This window comes from Cryptomeria japonica, chromosome 5, assembly GCF_030272615.1.
Source record: "Cryptomeria japonica chromosome 5, Sugi_1.0, whole genome shotgun sequence".
NCBI lineage: Eukaryota > Viridiplantae > Streptophyta > Pinopsida > Cupressales > Cupressaceae > Cryptomeria > Cryptomeria japonica.
The window spans coordinates 764,344,072-764,358,990 of record NC_081409.1 but is presented as its reverse complement, the minus strand read 5'-3'; the positions used below and the strand labels follow the sequence as shown (position 1 = coordinate 764,358,990).

Genomic DNA, 14,919 nt, shown 5'->3' with positions numbered 1-14,919 from the left:
CATTTTGGTGAGCGTGCTGTTTGCATCCTGTCAGTCGGGTGATCGAACTGAGAATTCAAAGATTTAATATGTACTTAAAGGTACCTATGTTCCGAATTTGAGAGCCTACAGAGGTCGTTTGATATTTTTGAGAAAGCCATCATGTGTTGCCAGAACATTGACTTCATCAGGTCCGCAGTGTCGACAAAGCCAGTTGGCCATTTTCGGAAATTAATATCTCTTCGTTCGGGACTCATCTTGAGAAACCATTTGGTAAATGTCATCCTTGTATATCAAAGTACATGTCTGTCAGATGGCGAGCTCCAGAAAGGTGTTCTGACAGGTTTGAAAATTACGTCTTCGCGATTAAATGCGAAAATTGTGGCGTAATTGCCTGAAGGATGTAAAATGCAATTTTGTGATCCGAGAATGGTGCCGATCGATTCCAGAGGTTTGTTTGAGGTCCGTGAAGCTTTCCAAGGGTCAGTTGCATGAAAACAAAAATTTTTTTAGTCGGACCCACTTTGGGGCCCGACCCGGCTCGACTACAATTCGCCGGTTGGATAGTGAGAGAGCCGAGAAAGTTCAAAACCAAGTGCAAATTGATATGTATGTCAAGAAATGTAGTTGAGAGGATACCCTTGGGAAGGCCTTGGCTAATGATCAGTGTTAATAATGACACAGATTTTCACTTCCGCAAAGCTCAATTTGATCCAGGAGATTGTCCAATTGATTGTTCAAGACCATGTGAAAAAGTTTGCCCTGCTGGTGCAAGTAAAATTGAAATCTCAATTCATTACAATGATTTGCCTCTTAATGCTAGCTCTATTTCCAAGTTTCCAGTTTTTCCCAAGGCAAGAGTAATTAGTGAACGTTGCTATGGTTGTGGTCGTTGCTTCCCACTTTGTCCATATGGCAAAATCAGAGAAAATACATATGTTAGAACAAATGCTGCTATTACAAAGCTTCTCATGAGAAGCGACGTAGGTGCCATAGAGATACACACAAGCACAGGGTATATCTTACCTATTTTAGGTTTTGATTATATTATGGTTATAGGCATCGTGATTCATTCAAGGAATTGTGGAATAATCTATCAAATTGTGTGGAGCAACTGAAGCTTATTGCATGATATATTGCATTCAGTCCAGGCATGATGAATAAGGGGCACTTTGGGTTTAAGTCTTGTTTTCAAATTCTCAGCGGGCTCAGTTTGCATGTTCTATTGAAGTAAGCTCGTCTGATTTAGGCGATTCAATAATTGAAACTTTGAATTCCATGTATTCAATCATGGAGCCATTCCTATGATTTTACAATCTTTGGCATTTGTAAAGGACCCAGCTGGGCATGGAGATGAGGAAAAGGTTGCATAGACATTCTTGCCAACCAATGACCTCCCTGCAGCATGGCTATGGAGTGTAGCCGAACCTTGAGTAGTGCATTGCATGGTCAATGGAGATGGCGTTGAAAGGTGTTTCAGAATGGAGGCCAAGGCAGCGTGGAGTTCCTTTGGTCGATGCAGCCCCAAACGAAACCAGCTTATCATCTCCTCCAAACGCTATGGCTTGTAACGTCTCCCATGCCGTGGGTTACAAAAGGGCAAATGATTGAAATGGGCATCTCTAGCATCCTGAGGGATATTCTTACTGTTTCTGGCATTGTATCGCAGATTACAATTCCTCTGTTTTCAAACAATTCAACTAATCAGTTGCAGAACATTGTCTCCTTTGTGAATGATCTTCTTCCATCCGTATCCAATGAGAAAATTTCACTTCCCACCAGTGATGAACGTGATGATAGAGATATACAATGAACAAGTGAGAGATCTTCTTGGCAAAGATGCCTCACACAAGAAATTAGATATTCGAAACAATGGACACAACGGATTTAATGTACCAGATGCCAGTGTTTTGCCAGTTAATTCAATATCTGATGTCTTAGACTTGATGAATTCTGGCCAAAAGAATCGCACTGTTAGCACTACCGCCCTCAATGACCGCAGCAGTCGTTCTCACAGTGTATTGACTGTGCATGTACAAGGCACAGATTGTGTATCTGGATGCAGCCTTCATAGCTGCCTACATTTAGTGGATCTTGCTGGAAGTGAGAGGGTGGACAAACCTGAAGTAACAGGAGATCGGTTGAAGGAGGCCCAACACATCAATAAGTCTCTTTCATCTCTAGGAGATGTGATTGCAGCACTGGCACAGAAAAATTCACACGTACCATATCGAAACAGCAAGTTGACACAATTGCTTCAAGATTCCTTAGGGGGTCAGGCAAAGACCTTGATGTTTGTTCACATTAGTCCTGAATTGGATTTGTACGGAGAGACACTTAGCACTCTTAAATTTGCTAAAAGGGTGGCTACCGTTGAACTTGGTGCTCCTTGGGTAAACAAAGAAAGTGCAGAAGTCTGTGATTGTAAATTTGAACCGTGCGACTTTCTATGGTCGTAGTTTCGAGTAACATCGCACTGAAACGGAACGCTGTGCGTTCGTCTGTGTGTGCTGAAGCTTCTATGAGGCTATATTTAGCAAAGGGAGTTTTGGTTTTTACTGAAACGGAAAAGAATAGCAAATGATTGTTGACAATTTGTGTGGAACAGGGGAAATCGAGCTGGCTTTCCTACTTTCAAATAAAACTAACAATCTGAACGTTTTCACTCATTTGGAGTTGAAAAACAGTATAAATGATGAAAACTATGGATGTCCCAATTGAGCGAAAGCTTAGTTTAATGGAGGAAATGCTCGTCGATTCAATCAATAAGTACGAGGATCGATCCAGTAATGCCCCTCCTACATTGCCTCGGTGACCGACTTCAAAAGGAAGGCTTCCTTCAGCAATCAGAACAGGAAATGTTTTACAGACACAGATTAATCTTAATAATGGCAAAGATCAGAGCCGATCCGTGTCTTCAAATTTGTTTTCCAAGAAGATTCCTGATGAAAAGACAGCAAATTCTGTACCAGGTGATAGAAATCATTGCTATGCAGAGGTTAATAGAAACTATGTCAAATCTATTAATAGTGTAAGGGCTGGAAGCAATCGTGAATCTGATCTGGAGACGGTTTGCAATGGCAATACTCCAAATAAAAGTGGGCTTAAGACGACCAATGAGGGAAGTTCTACTGAATCACCATACAAGAAAAATGAAGATTCATCAGAGCGTTCTGGTGAAAGTGATGGTTCAGGTGCTGGTGATTTGTCCACCGTATCTGCAGATAACCATGGAGACCACAAATGGGTAGAGGGACAAATAGAAACTTTCAAGCAAATGTATATGGTGTAGAAGGAGGAGTAGAGATTTGTTAATCTTCCAAGCAATGTAAGCTTCAAAAAATCACCATGAAAGCACTCAGGGAAAGCAAAAAATGAAGTCCCAGGCTTAATCGCTTTGTCCCACATGCGCTGGGAGAGGGACGTTTTTAGTGTTTATATACAAAAACTCATAGCATTATAGTGTCTAAGCCTTAAAGGTTTTTGACACAAGGTGCCCATGGGTGCCCAAAGCGGGCCCATGCGCGAGCACGTTTCCCGAGGTGATGGAAGAGTTGATTGGACAAAGACCAAGTGGACCCCACGCAGGCACGCTTCCGAGGCAAAGAGGCAAAATTTTGCAGACGAAGGCCGGGTTAACGAGTGAGCATGTTCGAGAGAGATCAACGGCTCGCGCTATTTCGCGAAGGAAGATGCACGAAGTTTAAACCCCGCGAAATAGCGAGAGTGAACGAGAGCCGTCCACGTGGCACATAGGTGGCGGGTACAGTCAGTGCTCTAGCAGGTGGGTCCCGGTGAGGTGGCACACAGTTAGCGCACAGGTGGCAGTCCAGTGGTGATTATGTGGCGGCCAAGTGGCAGTGACGAAGCAGATGATGTGGCAATGATGAGGTGTCATCCCAGGTGGCGTCCGGTCAACCCCATCGACCAATCAAAGGCCGCCACGTGGCAAGGCGTCAGAGCACATATGGAGGCAAAAATTTAAAATTAAAATTGTTTATTATATAGTTTAGACTATATTAATAAATGAAAAATTTAAATGTTTGAGCACATTGAGGAATTAATTCGCCCAGGACTCAATGTTTGGCCAAGGTATAAAGTGTTATATATTTTCGGAAACCTCTCAGAGCAAGGAATCCAATTATGGAGTTAATTTGGACAAATGTGGGATAGTTTAGAAGTAGTTTCCATGGGAACAAAATTCAGTTAGAGAGGAGAGACACTTGGCAATTTTCAGTTGTGAATTTGTTTTTCTTCCCTCCTCTTTTTATTCCCCATTCTTCTCAGTTGTAGGGGTTCCAGAATTCTGTGAGGAAGTGCTCCAGTTTTCATGGCTTCCATTTTCTGAAATTCTTGACCCAAATTTGTAATTGCTTTTGGTTTGTTTCAAGGTATAGAGATTGCAGGGCAGTGCTGTGAATGTGGTTTTAGTTGCAGGTCTTACTTGTGTCAAGCATGAGTAATTTCCCATGATATTGTCTCTGTGTATGCATTTAATTGTTATGAATTGAATCCTCAAGGAGGCTTATAATTTGTCATCTCAAGGAGATTGTATGATTGTTTTGTAGGGATTCTTCAATGAAGAGTTTAAACTCTATAATCAGTCATAAACAATGGAATGTGTCCCAGATCTAATAATTTTATGAATGGATTGAGTAATGCATTAGTACAAGGTATTAGTGCAGGGATATGTGGTAAGGAAAAAACAGCTTGCATCTATGATTTATATTTGTAGTTCTGTGTGTGACTCTGCTGCCCAATGAACAAGGCACTGGTCTGACAGATTTGGGAATGGTCTCAGAACAACATTTTAAAAGACAAATCTATTTCTCTTTATGTTTAGGGGTGTGTGTTCCATTCTTTCCAAGCTCTGTTTCATCCTATTGTTTGTACAGATCTAGCCAATCTGTAATGTTTCCTAACCTATTGAGCTTGTGAAATGATCTATCTGCTTAATGTTGATGCAGTTATGTGTCTGTAATTGTTGTATTTAGTGCATCAAAAGGGTGTCCCCCCCTAGGTCTAGGAGAACCTGAAGTGCAGGAGGATCAATTAGGGTCCTATGTTATGTTGTCCAAGCCCTGATGTGTTTTGTAGATTGAAATTGGCCATTTCATAGAAATATTTGCAAGTGCTCTTGGGTTATCACTTTTGGTGAACAACAAAAATGGCGACTCTGCTGGGGAAGTAAATGAACTGTCAAGAGCCTCTGGTTAAGAAAGATTTAATTCATATAAGGTTGAGATTATCCCATCCGAGTCACCACAACAAAAATGGCGACTCTGCTGGGGAGTAAATGAACTATCAAGAGCCTCTGGTTAAGAAAGATTTAATTCATATAAGGTTGAGATTATCCCATCCGAGTCACCACAACAAAAATGGCGACTCTGCTGGGGAATAAATGGATATAAATGCTTGATTGATATGGTTAGAGGTTGAATGTGTTCCTAGTCCCGTCAATTTCACATCCAGCCAGTCTGTCCATGGTGTATGCATAGAGTGTAAGTTGGTTTCATGGTGAAGAAAATGCTCCTTGCTCTGGATCTGCATAATGATATGTGTATCATGTCATAGTTCATGAAGGAGTAACAGTGAATGCATGGTTAAAAGTTGTAAGAAGTTCTCTCAGCTGTGTGTGAAATTTTTTCCCAATTCCTTATTGGGTGGCGACTCTGTGGTTCATACCAGTGTTAAATAGCCTGGAAGAGTGTTTATTGCAGCGAAATTGAAGAAGTAAAAGAAGAGTTTGAATGTGTGTTGAACGGTGTTTTGCTGTTCAAAATATCCTCTGTGCAAGAGGTGGTGACTCTATGATAAAAGAGTGTGCCAAAGGTGAAGTAAATCTTCCGATCTACAAGTTTTATAGCTGCAAATATCCAGGTATTTTCAGAGGATTTAAATGCAAGACATCTCTTCTTAAAGGTTGAATGTATAATGTAGTTTTCCCATTTAGTGAACAACACTAGTTTAGAGGGAAAGAGAGAATTTCAAAATCCATTTGCATATTTATGCTACTAAAAAATTCAGTGTATGTTATCCTCCGTAGTGTGCAAATGTGGAAGAACTTTATGTCAAGCAATGTTAAGGAATAGATCAGTATAAGGATACTTGCTTGATGTTTTTTATTCCAGAGTGTATAATCATTTGTGGAAGTAAGAAAAATGAATAGTGAAGTTTTTCAGTTTTGTGTATTTCCACATAAAGCCATGCCTAGTAAACCAGAACAACCATATAATAGGAGAAGTTTCATCATGAACCATTATGCTGCTCTAAATTTCAGAGATATTCCGGGTTACCCAAATCCCATACCCACAGAAATTAGAAAGTATTTGCCAATTTTCAGTGGGAAGAAATCAAAATCAGCATGTCAACATGTTAGAAGATTTTTAGATTTGATAGGAGAGTTTGAAATTTGCCAAGAAGATGTATGCATGAAATTGTTTATTCAGTCATTGAAAGAGGATGCAAGAGATTGGTTCTCCTTTTTACCAGTGAATTCTATTACCTCATGGGAAGAATTGATTTCAGATTTCATGGATCAATTCGATGAGAAGGTGAGTGATTCCGACTCGTTGAAAGAATTCACTTATATACAAATCAGGAAAGATGAATTGGTACCAACATTCAACATCAGATTTTCACAAGCATTGGCTAAAATTTCCAGAAAGTATAAGTTTGATGATATGGTATGTCTGGATATTTATATGAGTGCTTTTGGTAAGAAGATGGGTTTCCTATTGAGGAACAAAGAACCTAAGACTTTGTATGAAGCCTTTAACACAGCTAGGGACATTGAAAATAATTTGAAATTCGGGATAGCCAAGAGATCTGTGTCTGCTGTAGTCTCTTATCAAAATGCCTTCAATGGCGAAATACCATGTGAAGCTCAACCAATCATTCCTTGTTTAGGTACATCCAGCTCCGCAGTTTCGAATGGTCTCGTCGATGCATGTGCTTCAAATTTGAATGAGAGTCAAGATCCTCCACTGTTAATGTCGGTCTCTTCTCACAGTGATGATGGAATGATTAGTGTGCAATGTTGTGATAATGTTGATGCGAAGATTGATATATACAAGGGATATGTACCATTTGATTTGTATGCCGGTTATGCTAACTATGTGACTGCAAATTATCAAGTTAATCATGCATCTCCAAAGGTTAACAATAATGAAAATTATGGTAATGATGACCATCTATCCTTAAATGTTGCTGATGTATTTGATGTTCAAATACCAAATACTGAAGGATTACCAAATGTTGTTGATTATGTAAGTGAAGTTGTGAAAGATGATGAAAATCATATTTTTGTTAAGTTTGATAAATCTGAAAATGAAATTGTGAATGATGTTGATAATGTGTTCAGTGCAAGTATACCCAGTGATGAATGTGTTTCAGAGTGGGGTGGTGTTGCTGATTATGAGCATTATGAGTTTTATTCCCAGCACCCTGAAGGTATGCAAGTGAACAATGAAGATCAATTTCAGGATGAGAACAATCTTGGCACAAGTGTTTCACTTTCTTTTGATCAGCAAATGAATGCCAGTTATTCAGCTGAAAGTGGTTATAAGAATTCTTATTATTCATCTTGTGAAGATGATGTAATAGAAAACCAAATTATGTACCTTAGTTATGAATCTAAAAACGAAAGTGTTTTTGAAGATAAGAATGTATGTGACAGTGCTGGTAATGTTCTTTTTTCAGATTTAAATGAACCCACACTTGAATGCTTTCAGAATTTCAAGTACCTTGATGAGGATGTGAATGTTGATAATACGCTTGAAACGGATTTGGAGTTCTTTGCTTTTGATACAAGTATGATTTCATTGATGAGAATGATGAAGTTTCCCCTTGTGCGGAACAAATTTGTAATGTTGATGTAGTTCCGAACAGCAGTAGCATGGGTTGTAAGAATTTACTTCATGATGAAGACAAGAGGCATGGGTTATGTTATGACTTTTTCAGACCACAAATGGAAGTGTTTCAGGTAGACATAAGTCTGGATGAAGAAGATTTAGCTGAGGATTTGCTTCAGCCAGAGGTATGCATTCTTTTTCATGAATGGGATGTTGAGAATGCGGAGGTTTTCAATTGGATAGGCAAGGATAGTGTGAGGTGTGATCAGCATAGTGAAGTATCACATCCGGATTGTAATATTCGTGTTCCTTGTTTGCATCCGTTGGTTTGTAGTATCCCTCATTCTAGTGATTTAAATGATAATAAGGTATGTGCTGATGAGTTTTACAATATTGAAAATGAATGTTTTACTTTTAAAGTTCAGCATGATCATGTCCTTGCAAATGGTAGAATTGATCGGGATAGTGAAGTGTATTGCAGCTTGAGGGAAAACCCTTATGGTGAGTTGCCTCATGGTTTTACTTGTGTTGAAGTAGTGTGTGATTACAAAGTTCAGAATCAAATAAGGGGTAAGCACACTAGCTGTTTCAGTAATGAGACAAGAGAGGTGGATTTTAAGAGCTATGCTCAGTTGTTACTGGAAGGTGCCTTTGTTTGGATCATGGTATCAAGTGATGAAAATCAGATTTTTGACAGAGGTAAATGCTAAGATTGATTGAACAGCTTGTATTCAGTTTTAAGCATGTCTGTATCTCTTATACAGTCGCTTTGCTTCAGTTGTGTGGTTTTCAATAAAGTGCCCTGCTGTTTGGGTAGAATAAGGAAGCCCTATTTTGAGAAGAGAAGAATTGAGAGAAGAATGACCCGTCTTTTGGGTGGTCTGCTTAACCAAAGATATCTGGATTCTTGTGTTGATCTTGCAATCAACCATCCCCAGTCAGAGCCACTGTTGGGACTGATTAAAATTGAGTCAAAGTTTGTAGGCATATTTCAAATTTTTGCTCTGTATGTCAGAAAGGCACCCAAATAAGTCAGTTTGAATGGCCTAGTTAGCAAGGGGGTAAAATGGAGCCAGTTGATTTTCAGAGGGTAAGGCTCGGGATTCATGTCCCACAAATTTCATTTGGCCTATTTAGTGTGTTACAACTTTCAGAATTCAGTTTGGAGAAGTTTATCAAGTACCCGTTTTGAGGGGTGAGCTGAAAGTGCATTCTAGGCACAAGTGCAAATTTTATTAAGTAGCCTAATTTGAGCAATTATATCTTTTGCCCTGTTGATTGTCATGAAGAAATTCAAAGTGGATTCAATTCTATGCATAAATGTGAGTGAGCTCACAAATTTTCAAGTCTTAACGAATCCATTTGCTCAATTTTTGAAGCTGATTCCGTTTGCAGTTTGTGTGTTTTGGCAAGTCCCTGTTTTGACAGCTAGTCGGAGCCCTGTTTCGACTAAGTGTAAAAGTTGCCTCAGTAAGCGTCATGCCATAATGTTTGTTCTGGGATGATGTTGGTATAAATGATGAGCTACGTTTCAAATTTCAAGGCTCTACCAATCCGTTTGATCGGTTTTCAAAAGAGCTCATTTTGCCATCATTTTCAGTTATCCGCACTTCCAGTGTTAGATCAATTAATGTAGCCGTTTTGGTGAGCGTGCTGTTTGCATCCTGTTAGTCAGGTGATCAAACTGAGAATTCAAAGATTTAATATGTACTTAAAGGTACCTATGTTCTGAATTTGAGAGCCTACGGAGGTCGTTTGATATTTTTGAGAAAGGCATCATGTGTTGCCAAAACATTGACTTCATCAGGTCCGCAGTGTCGACAAAGCCAGTTGGCCATTTTCGGAAATTAATATCTCTTCGCTTGGGACTCGTCTTGAGAAACCATTTGGTAAATGTCATCCTTGTATATCAAAGTACATGTCTGTCAGATGGCGAGCTCCAGAAAGGTGTTCTGACAGGTTTGAAAATTACGTCTTCGCGATTAAATGCGAAAATTGTGGCATAATTGCCTGAAGGATGTAAAATGCAATTTTGTGATCCGAGAATGGTGCCGATCGATTCCAGAGGTTTGTTTGAGGTCCGTGAAGCTTTCCAAGGGTCAGTTGCATGAAAACGAAATTTTTTTTAGTCGGACCCACTTTGGGGCCCGACCTGGCTCGACTACAATTCGCCGGTTGGACAGTGAGAGAGCCGAGAAAGTTCAAAACCAAGTGCAAATTGATATGTATGTCAGGAAATGTAGTTGAGAGGATACCCTTGGGAAGGCCTTGGCTAATGATCAGTGTTAATAATGACACAGATTTTCACTTCTGCAAAGCTCAATTTGATCCAGGAGATTGTCCAATTGATTGTTCAAGACCATGTGAAAAAGTTTGCCCTGCTGGTGCAAGTAAAATTGAAAGCTCAATTCATTAAAATGATGTGCCTCTTAATGCTAGCTCTATTTCCAAGTTTCCAGTTTTTCCCAAGGCAAGAGTAATTAGTGAACGTTGCTATGGTTGTGGTCGTTGCTTCCCACTTTGTCCATATGGCAAAATCAGAGAAAATACATATGTTAGAACAAATGCTGCTATTACAAAGCTTCTCATGAGAAGCGACGTAGGTGCCATAGAGATACACACAAGCACAGGGTATATCTTACCTATTTTAGGCTTTGATTATATTATGGTTATAGGCATCGTGATTCATTCAAGGAATTGTGGAATAATCTATCAAATTGTGTGGAGCAACTGAAGCTTATTGCATGATATATTGCATTCAGTCCAGGCGTGATGAATAAGGGGCACTTTGGGTTTAAGTCTTGTTTTCAAATTCTCAGCGGGCTCAGTTTGCATGTTCTATTGAAGTAAGCTCGTCTGATTTAGGCGATTCAATAATTGAAACTTTGAATTCCATGTATTCAATCATGGAGCCATTCCTATGATTTTACAATCTTTGGCAATTGTAAAGGACCCAGCTGGGCGTGGAGATGAGGAAAAGGTTGCATAGACATTCTTGCCAACCAATGACCTCCCTGCAGCATGGCTATGGAGTGTAGCCGAACCTTGAGTAGTGCATTGCATGGTCAATGGAGATGGCGTTGAAAGGTGTTTCAGAATGGAGGCCAAGGCAGCGTGGAGTTCCTTTGGTCGATGCAGCCCCAAACGAAACCAGCTTCTCATCTCCTCCAAACGCTATGGCTTGTAACGTCTCCCATGCCGTGGGTTGCAAAAGGGCAAATGATTGAAATGGGCATCTCTAGCATCCTGAGGGATATTCTTACTGTTTCTGGCATTGTATCCCAGATTACAATTCCTCTGTTTTCAAACAATTCAACTAATCAGTTGCAGAACATTGTCTCCTTTGTGAATGATCTTCTTCCATCCGTATCCAATGAGAAAATTTCACTTCCCACCAGTGATGAACGTGATGATAGAGATATACAATGAACAAGTGAGAGATCTTCTTGGCACAGATGCCTCACACAAGAAATTAGATATTCGAAACAATGGACACAACGGATTTAATGTACCAGATGCCAGTGTTTTGCCAGTTAATTCGATATCTGATGTCTTAGACTTGATGAATTCTGGCCAAAAGAATCGCACTATTAGCTCTACCGCCCTCAATGACCGCAGCAGTCGTTCTCACAGTGTATTGACTGTGCATGTACAAGGCACAGATTGTGTATCTGGATGCAGCCTTCATAGCTGCCTACATTTAGTGGATCTTGCTGGAAGTGAGAGGGTGGACAATCCTGAAGTAACAGGAGATCGGTTGAAGGAGGCCCAGCACATCAATAAGTCTCTTTCATCTCTAGGAGATGTGATTGCAGCACTGGCACAGAAAAATTCACATGTACCATATCGAAACAGCAAGTTGACTCAATTGCTTCAAGATTGGTTAGGGGGTCAGGCAAAGACCTTGATGTTTGTTCACATTAGTCTTGAATTGGATTTGTACGGAGAGACACTTAGCACTCTTAAATTTTCTAAAAGGGTGGCTACCGTTGAACTTGGTGCTCCTCGGGTAAACAAAGAAAGTGCAGAAGTCCGTGATTGTAAATTTGAACCGTGCGACTTTCTATGGTCGTAGTTTCGCGTAACATCTCACTGAAACGGAACGCTGTGCGTTCGTCTGTGTGTGCTGAATCTTCTATGAGGCTATATTTAGCAAAGGGAGTTTTGGTTTTTACTGAAACGGAAAAGAATAGCAAATGATTGTTGACAATTTGTGTGGAACAGGGGAAATCGAGTTGGCTTACCTACTTTCAAATAAAACTAACAATCTGAACGTTTTCACTCATTTGGAGTTGAAAAACAGTATAAATGATGAAAACTATGGATGTCCCAATTGAGTGAAAGCTCAGTTTAATGGAGGAAATGCTTGTCGATTCAATCAATAAGTATGAGGATCGATCCAGTAATGCCCCTCCTACATTGCCTCGGCGACCGACTTCGAAAGGAAGGCTTTCTTCAGCAATCAGAACAGGAAATGTTTGAAGACACAGATTAATCTTAATAATGGCAAAGATCAGAGCCGATCCGTGTCTTCAAATTTGTTTTCCAAGAAGATTCCTGATGAAAAGACAGCAAATTCTATACCAGGTGATAGAAATCATTGCTATGCAGAGGTTAATAGAAACTATGTCAAATCTATTAATAGTGTAAGGGTTGGAAGCAATCGTGAATCTGATCTGGAGACGGTTTGCAATGGCAATACTCCAAATAAAAGTGGGCTTAAGACGGCCAATGAGGGAAGTTCTACTGAATCACCATACAATAAAAATGAAGATTCATCAGAGCGTTCTGGTGAAAGTGATGGTTCAGATGCTGGTGATTTGTCCACCGTATTTGCAGATGACCATGGAGACCGCAAATGGGTGGAGGGACAAATAGAAACTTTCAAGCAAATCTATATGGTGTAGAAGGAGGAGTAGAGATTTGTTAATCTTCCAAGCAATGTAAGCTTCAAAAAATCACCATGAAAGCACTCAGGGAAAGCAAAAAATGAAGTCCCAGGCTTAATCGCTTTGTCCCACATGCGCTGGGAGAGGGACGTTTTTAGTGTTTATATACAAAAACTCATAGCATTATAGTGTCTAAGCCTTAAAGGTTTTTGACACAAGGTGCCCATGGGTGCCCAAAGCGGGCCCACGCACGAGCACGTTTCCCAAGGCGATGGAAGAGTTGATTGGACAAAGACCAAGTGGACCCCATGTAGGGACGCTTCTCGAGGCAAAGAGGCAAAATTTTGCAGACGAAGGCCGGGTTAACGAGCGAGCATGTTCGAGAGAGATCAACGGCTCGCGCTATTTCGCGAAGGAAGATGCACGAAGTTTAAACCCCGCGAAATAGCGAGAGTGAACGAGAGCCATCCACGTGGCACATAGGTGGCGGGTATAGTCAGTGCTCTAGCAGGCGGGTCCCGGTGAGGTGGCACACAGTTAGCGCACAGGTGGCAGTCCAGTGGTGATGATGTGGCGGCCAAGTGGCAGTGACGAAGCAGATGATGTGGCAATGATGAGGTGTCATCCCAGGTGGCGTCCGGTCAACCCCATCGACCAATCAAAGGCCGCCACGTGGCAAGGCGTCAGAGCACATATGGAGGCAAAAATTTAAAATTAAAATTGTTTATTATATAGTTTAGACTATATTAATAAATGAAAAATTTAAATGTTTGAGCACATTGAGGAATTAATTCGCCCAGGACTCAATTTTTGGCCAAGGTATAAAGTGTTATATATTTTCGGAAAGCTCTCGGAGCGAGGAATCCGATTATGAAGTTAATTTGGACAAATGTGTGATATTTTAGAAGCAGTTTCCACGGGAACAAAATTCAGTTAGAGAGGAGAGACACTTGGCAATTTTCAGTTGTGAATTTGTTTTTCTTCCCTCCTCTTTTTATTCCCCATTCTTCTCAGTTGTAGGGGTTCCATAATTCTGTGAGGAAGTGCTCCAGTTTTCATGGCTTCCATTTTCTGAAATTCTTGACCCAAATTTGTAATTGCTTTTGGTTTGTTTCAAGGTATAGAGATTACAGGGCAGTGCTGTGAATGTGGTTTTAGTTGCAGGTCTTACTTGTGTCAGGCATGAGTAATTTCCCATGATATTGTCTCTGTGTATGCATTTAATTGTTATGAATTGAATCCTCAAGGAGGCTTATAATTTGTCATCTCAAGGAGATTGTATGATTGTTTTATAGGCATTCTTCAATGAAGAGTTTAAACTCTATAATCAGTCATAAACAATGGAATGTGTCCCAGATCTAATAATTTTATGAATGGATTGAGTAATGCATTAGTACAAGGTATTAGTGCAGGGATATGTGGTAAGGAAAAAACAGCTTGCATCTATGATTTATATTTGTAGTTCTGTGTGTGACTCTGCTGCCCAATGAACAAGGCACTGGTCTGACAGATTTGGGAATGGTCTCAGAACAACATTTTAAAAGACAAATCTATTTCTCTTTATGTTTAGGGGTGTGTGTTCCATTCTTTCCAAGCTCTGTTTCATCCTATTGTTTGTATAGATCTAGCCAATCTGTAATGTTTCCTAACCTATTGAGCTTGTGAAATGATCTATCTGCTTAATGTTGATGCAGTTATGTGTCTGTAATTGTTGTATTTAGTGCATCAAAAGGGTGTCCCCCCCTAGGTCTAGCAGAACTTAAAGTGCAGGAGGATCAATTAGGGTCCTATGTTATGTTGTCCAAGCCCTGATGTGTTTTGTAGATTGAAATTGGCCATTTCATAGAAAGATTTGCAGGTGCTCTTGGGTTATCACTTTTGGTGAACAACAGAGTGGATGGCGATAGAGGGGATGGTATACGCATGGGGACCATGTGTGCTTGCTATGCTATATTTTCAGTTGCATCAGATAACATATCAGGGAGTGCAAACTTTGAGCTATGGAGTCAAACTGTTACAGGTATGGGCATTTGAGCACATAGCCATATGTCGACCGATTGCAGAGAGACACGTATTACCACATTGACCATATGTGTATTGTTATGGAGGAGCACTGAGACAGGGTCCTTTTGGATACATATTGTATTGGCGACATGAGCTAGACAGACTGAGAGAGCTCACATGGAGGCCATATCTTG

General features: G+C 40.3%; 2 protein-coding genes across 2 annotated transcripts; both read left to right on the top strand.

Annotated features, from left to right (window-relative positions):
* Positions 1 to 1,772: 1,772 nt before the first annotated feature.
* LOC131036484 (kinesin-like protein KIN-14F) lies at positions 1,773 to 3,271 on the top strand. Its single transcript, XM_059220962.1, has 3 exons — positions 1,773 to 2,403; positions 2,588 to 2,665; positions 2,877 to 3,271. The coding sequence occupies exons 1-3, from the start codon at positions 1,773 to 1,775 to the stop codon at positions 3,269 to 3,271; spliced, it is 1,104 nt and encodes a 367-aa protein (XP_059076945.1).
* Positions 3,272 to 11,241: 7,970 nt separating this feature from the next.
* LOC131036483 (kinesin-like protein KIN-14I) lies at positions 11,242 to 12,739 on the top strand. Its single transcript, XM_057968382.2, has 3 exons — positions 11,242 to 11,872; positions 12,057 to 12,134; positions 12,345 to 12,739. Exons 1-3 carry the CDS (start codon positions 11,242 to 11,244, stop codon positions 12,737 to 12,739), a joined length of 1,104 nt encoding a protein of 367 aa, XP_057824365.2.
* The last annotated feature ends 2,180 nt before the right edge of the window (positions 12,740 to 14,919 follow it).

Excerpts from the sequence above, each read along its gene's own strand:
- LOC131036484 (XM_059220962.1), top strand. The coding sequence starts at position 1,773 with ATGATAGAGATATACAATGAACAAGTGAGAGATCTTCTTGGCAAAGAT. Across the intron at positions 2,404-2,587 it reads AAGTGCAGAAGTCTGTGATT|GGGAAATCGAGCTGGCTTTC; the intron begins GTAAATTTGAAC and ends TGTGTGGAACAG. Across the intron at positions 2,666-2,876 it reads TCATTTGGAGTTGAAAAACA|ATCAGAGCCGATCCGTGTCT; the intron begins GTATAAATGATG and ends ATAATGGCAAAG.
- LOC131036483 (XM_057968382.2), top strand. The coding sequence starts at position 11,242 with ATGATAGAGATATACAATGAACAAGTGAGAGATCTTCTTGGCACAGAT. Across the intron at positions 11,873-12,056 it reads AAGTGCAGAAGTCCGTGATT|GGGAAATCGAGTTGGCTTAC; the intron begins GTAAATTTGAAC and ends TGTGTGGAACAG. Across the intron at positions 12,135-12,344 it reads TCATTTGGAGTTGAAAAACA|ATCAGAGCCGATCCGTGTCT; the intron begins GTATAAATGATG and ends ATAATGGCAAAG.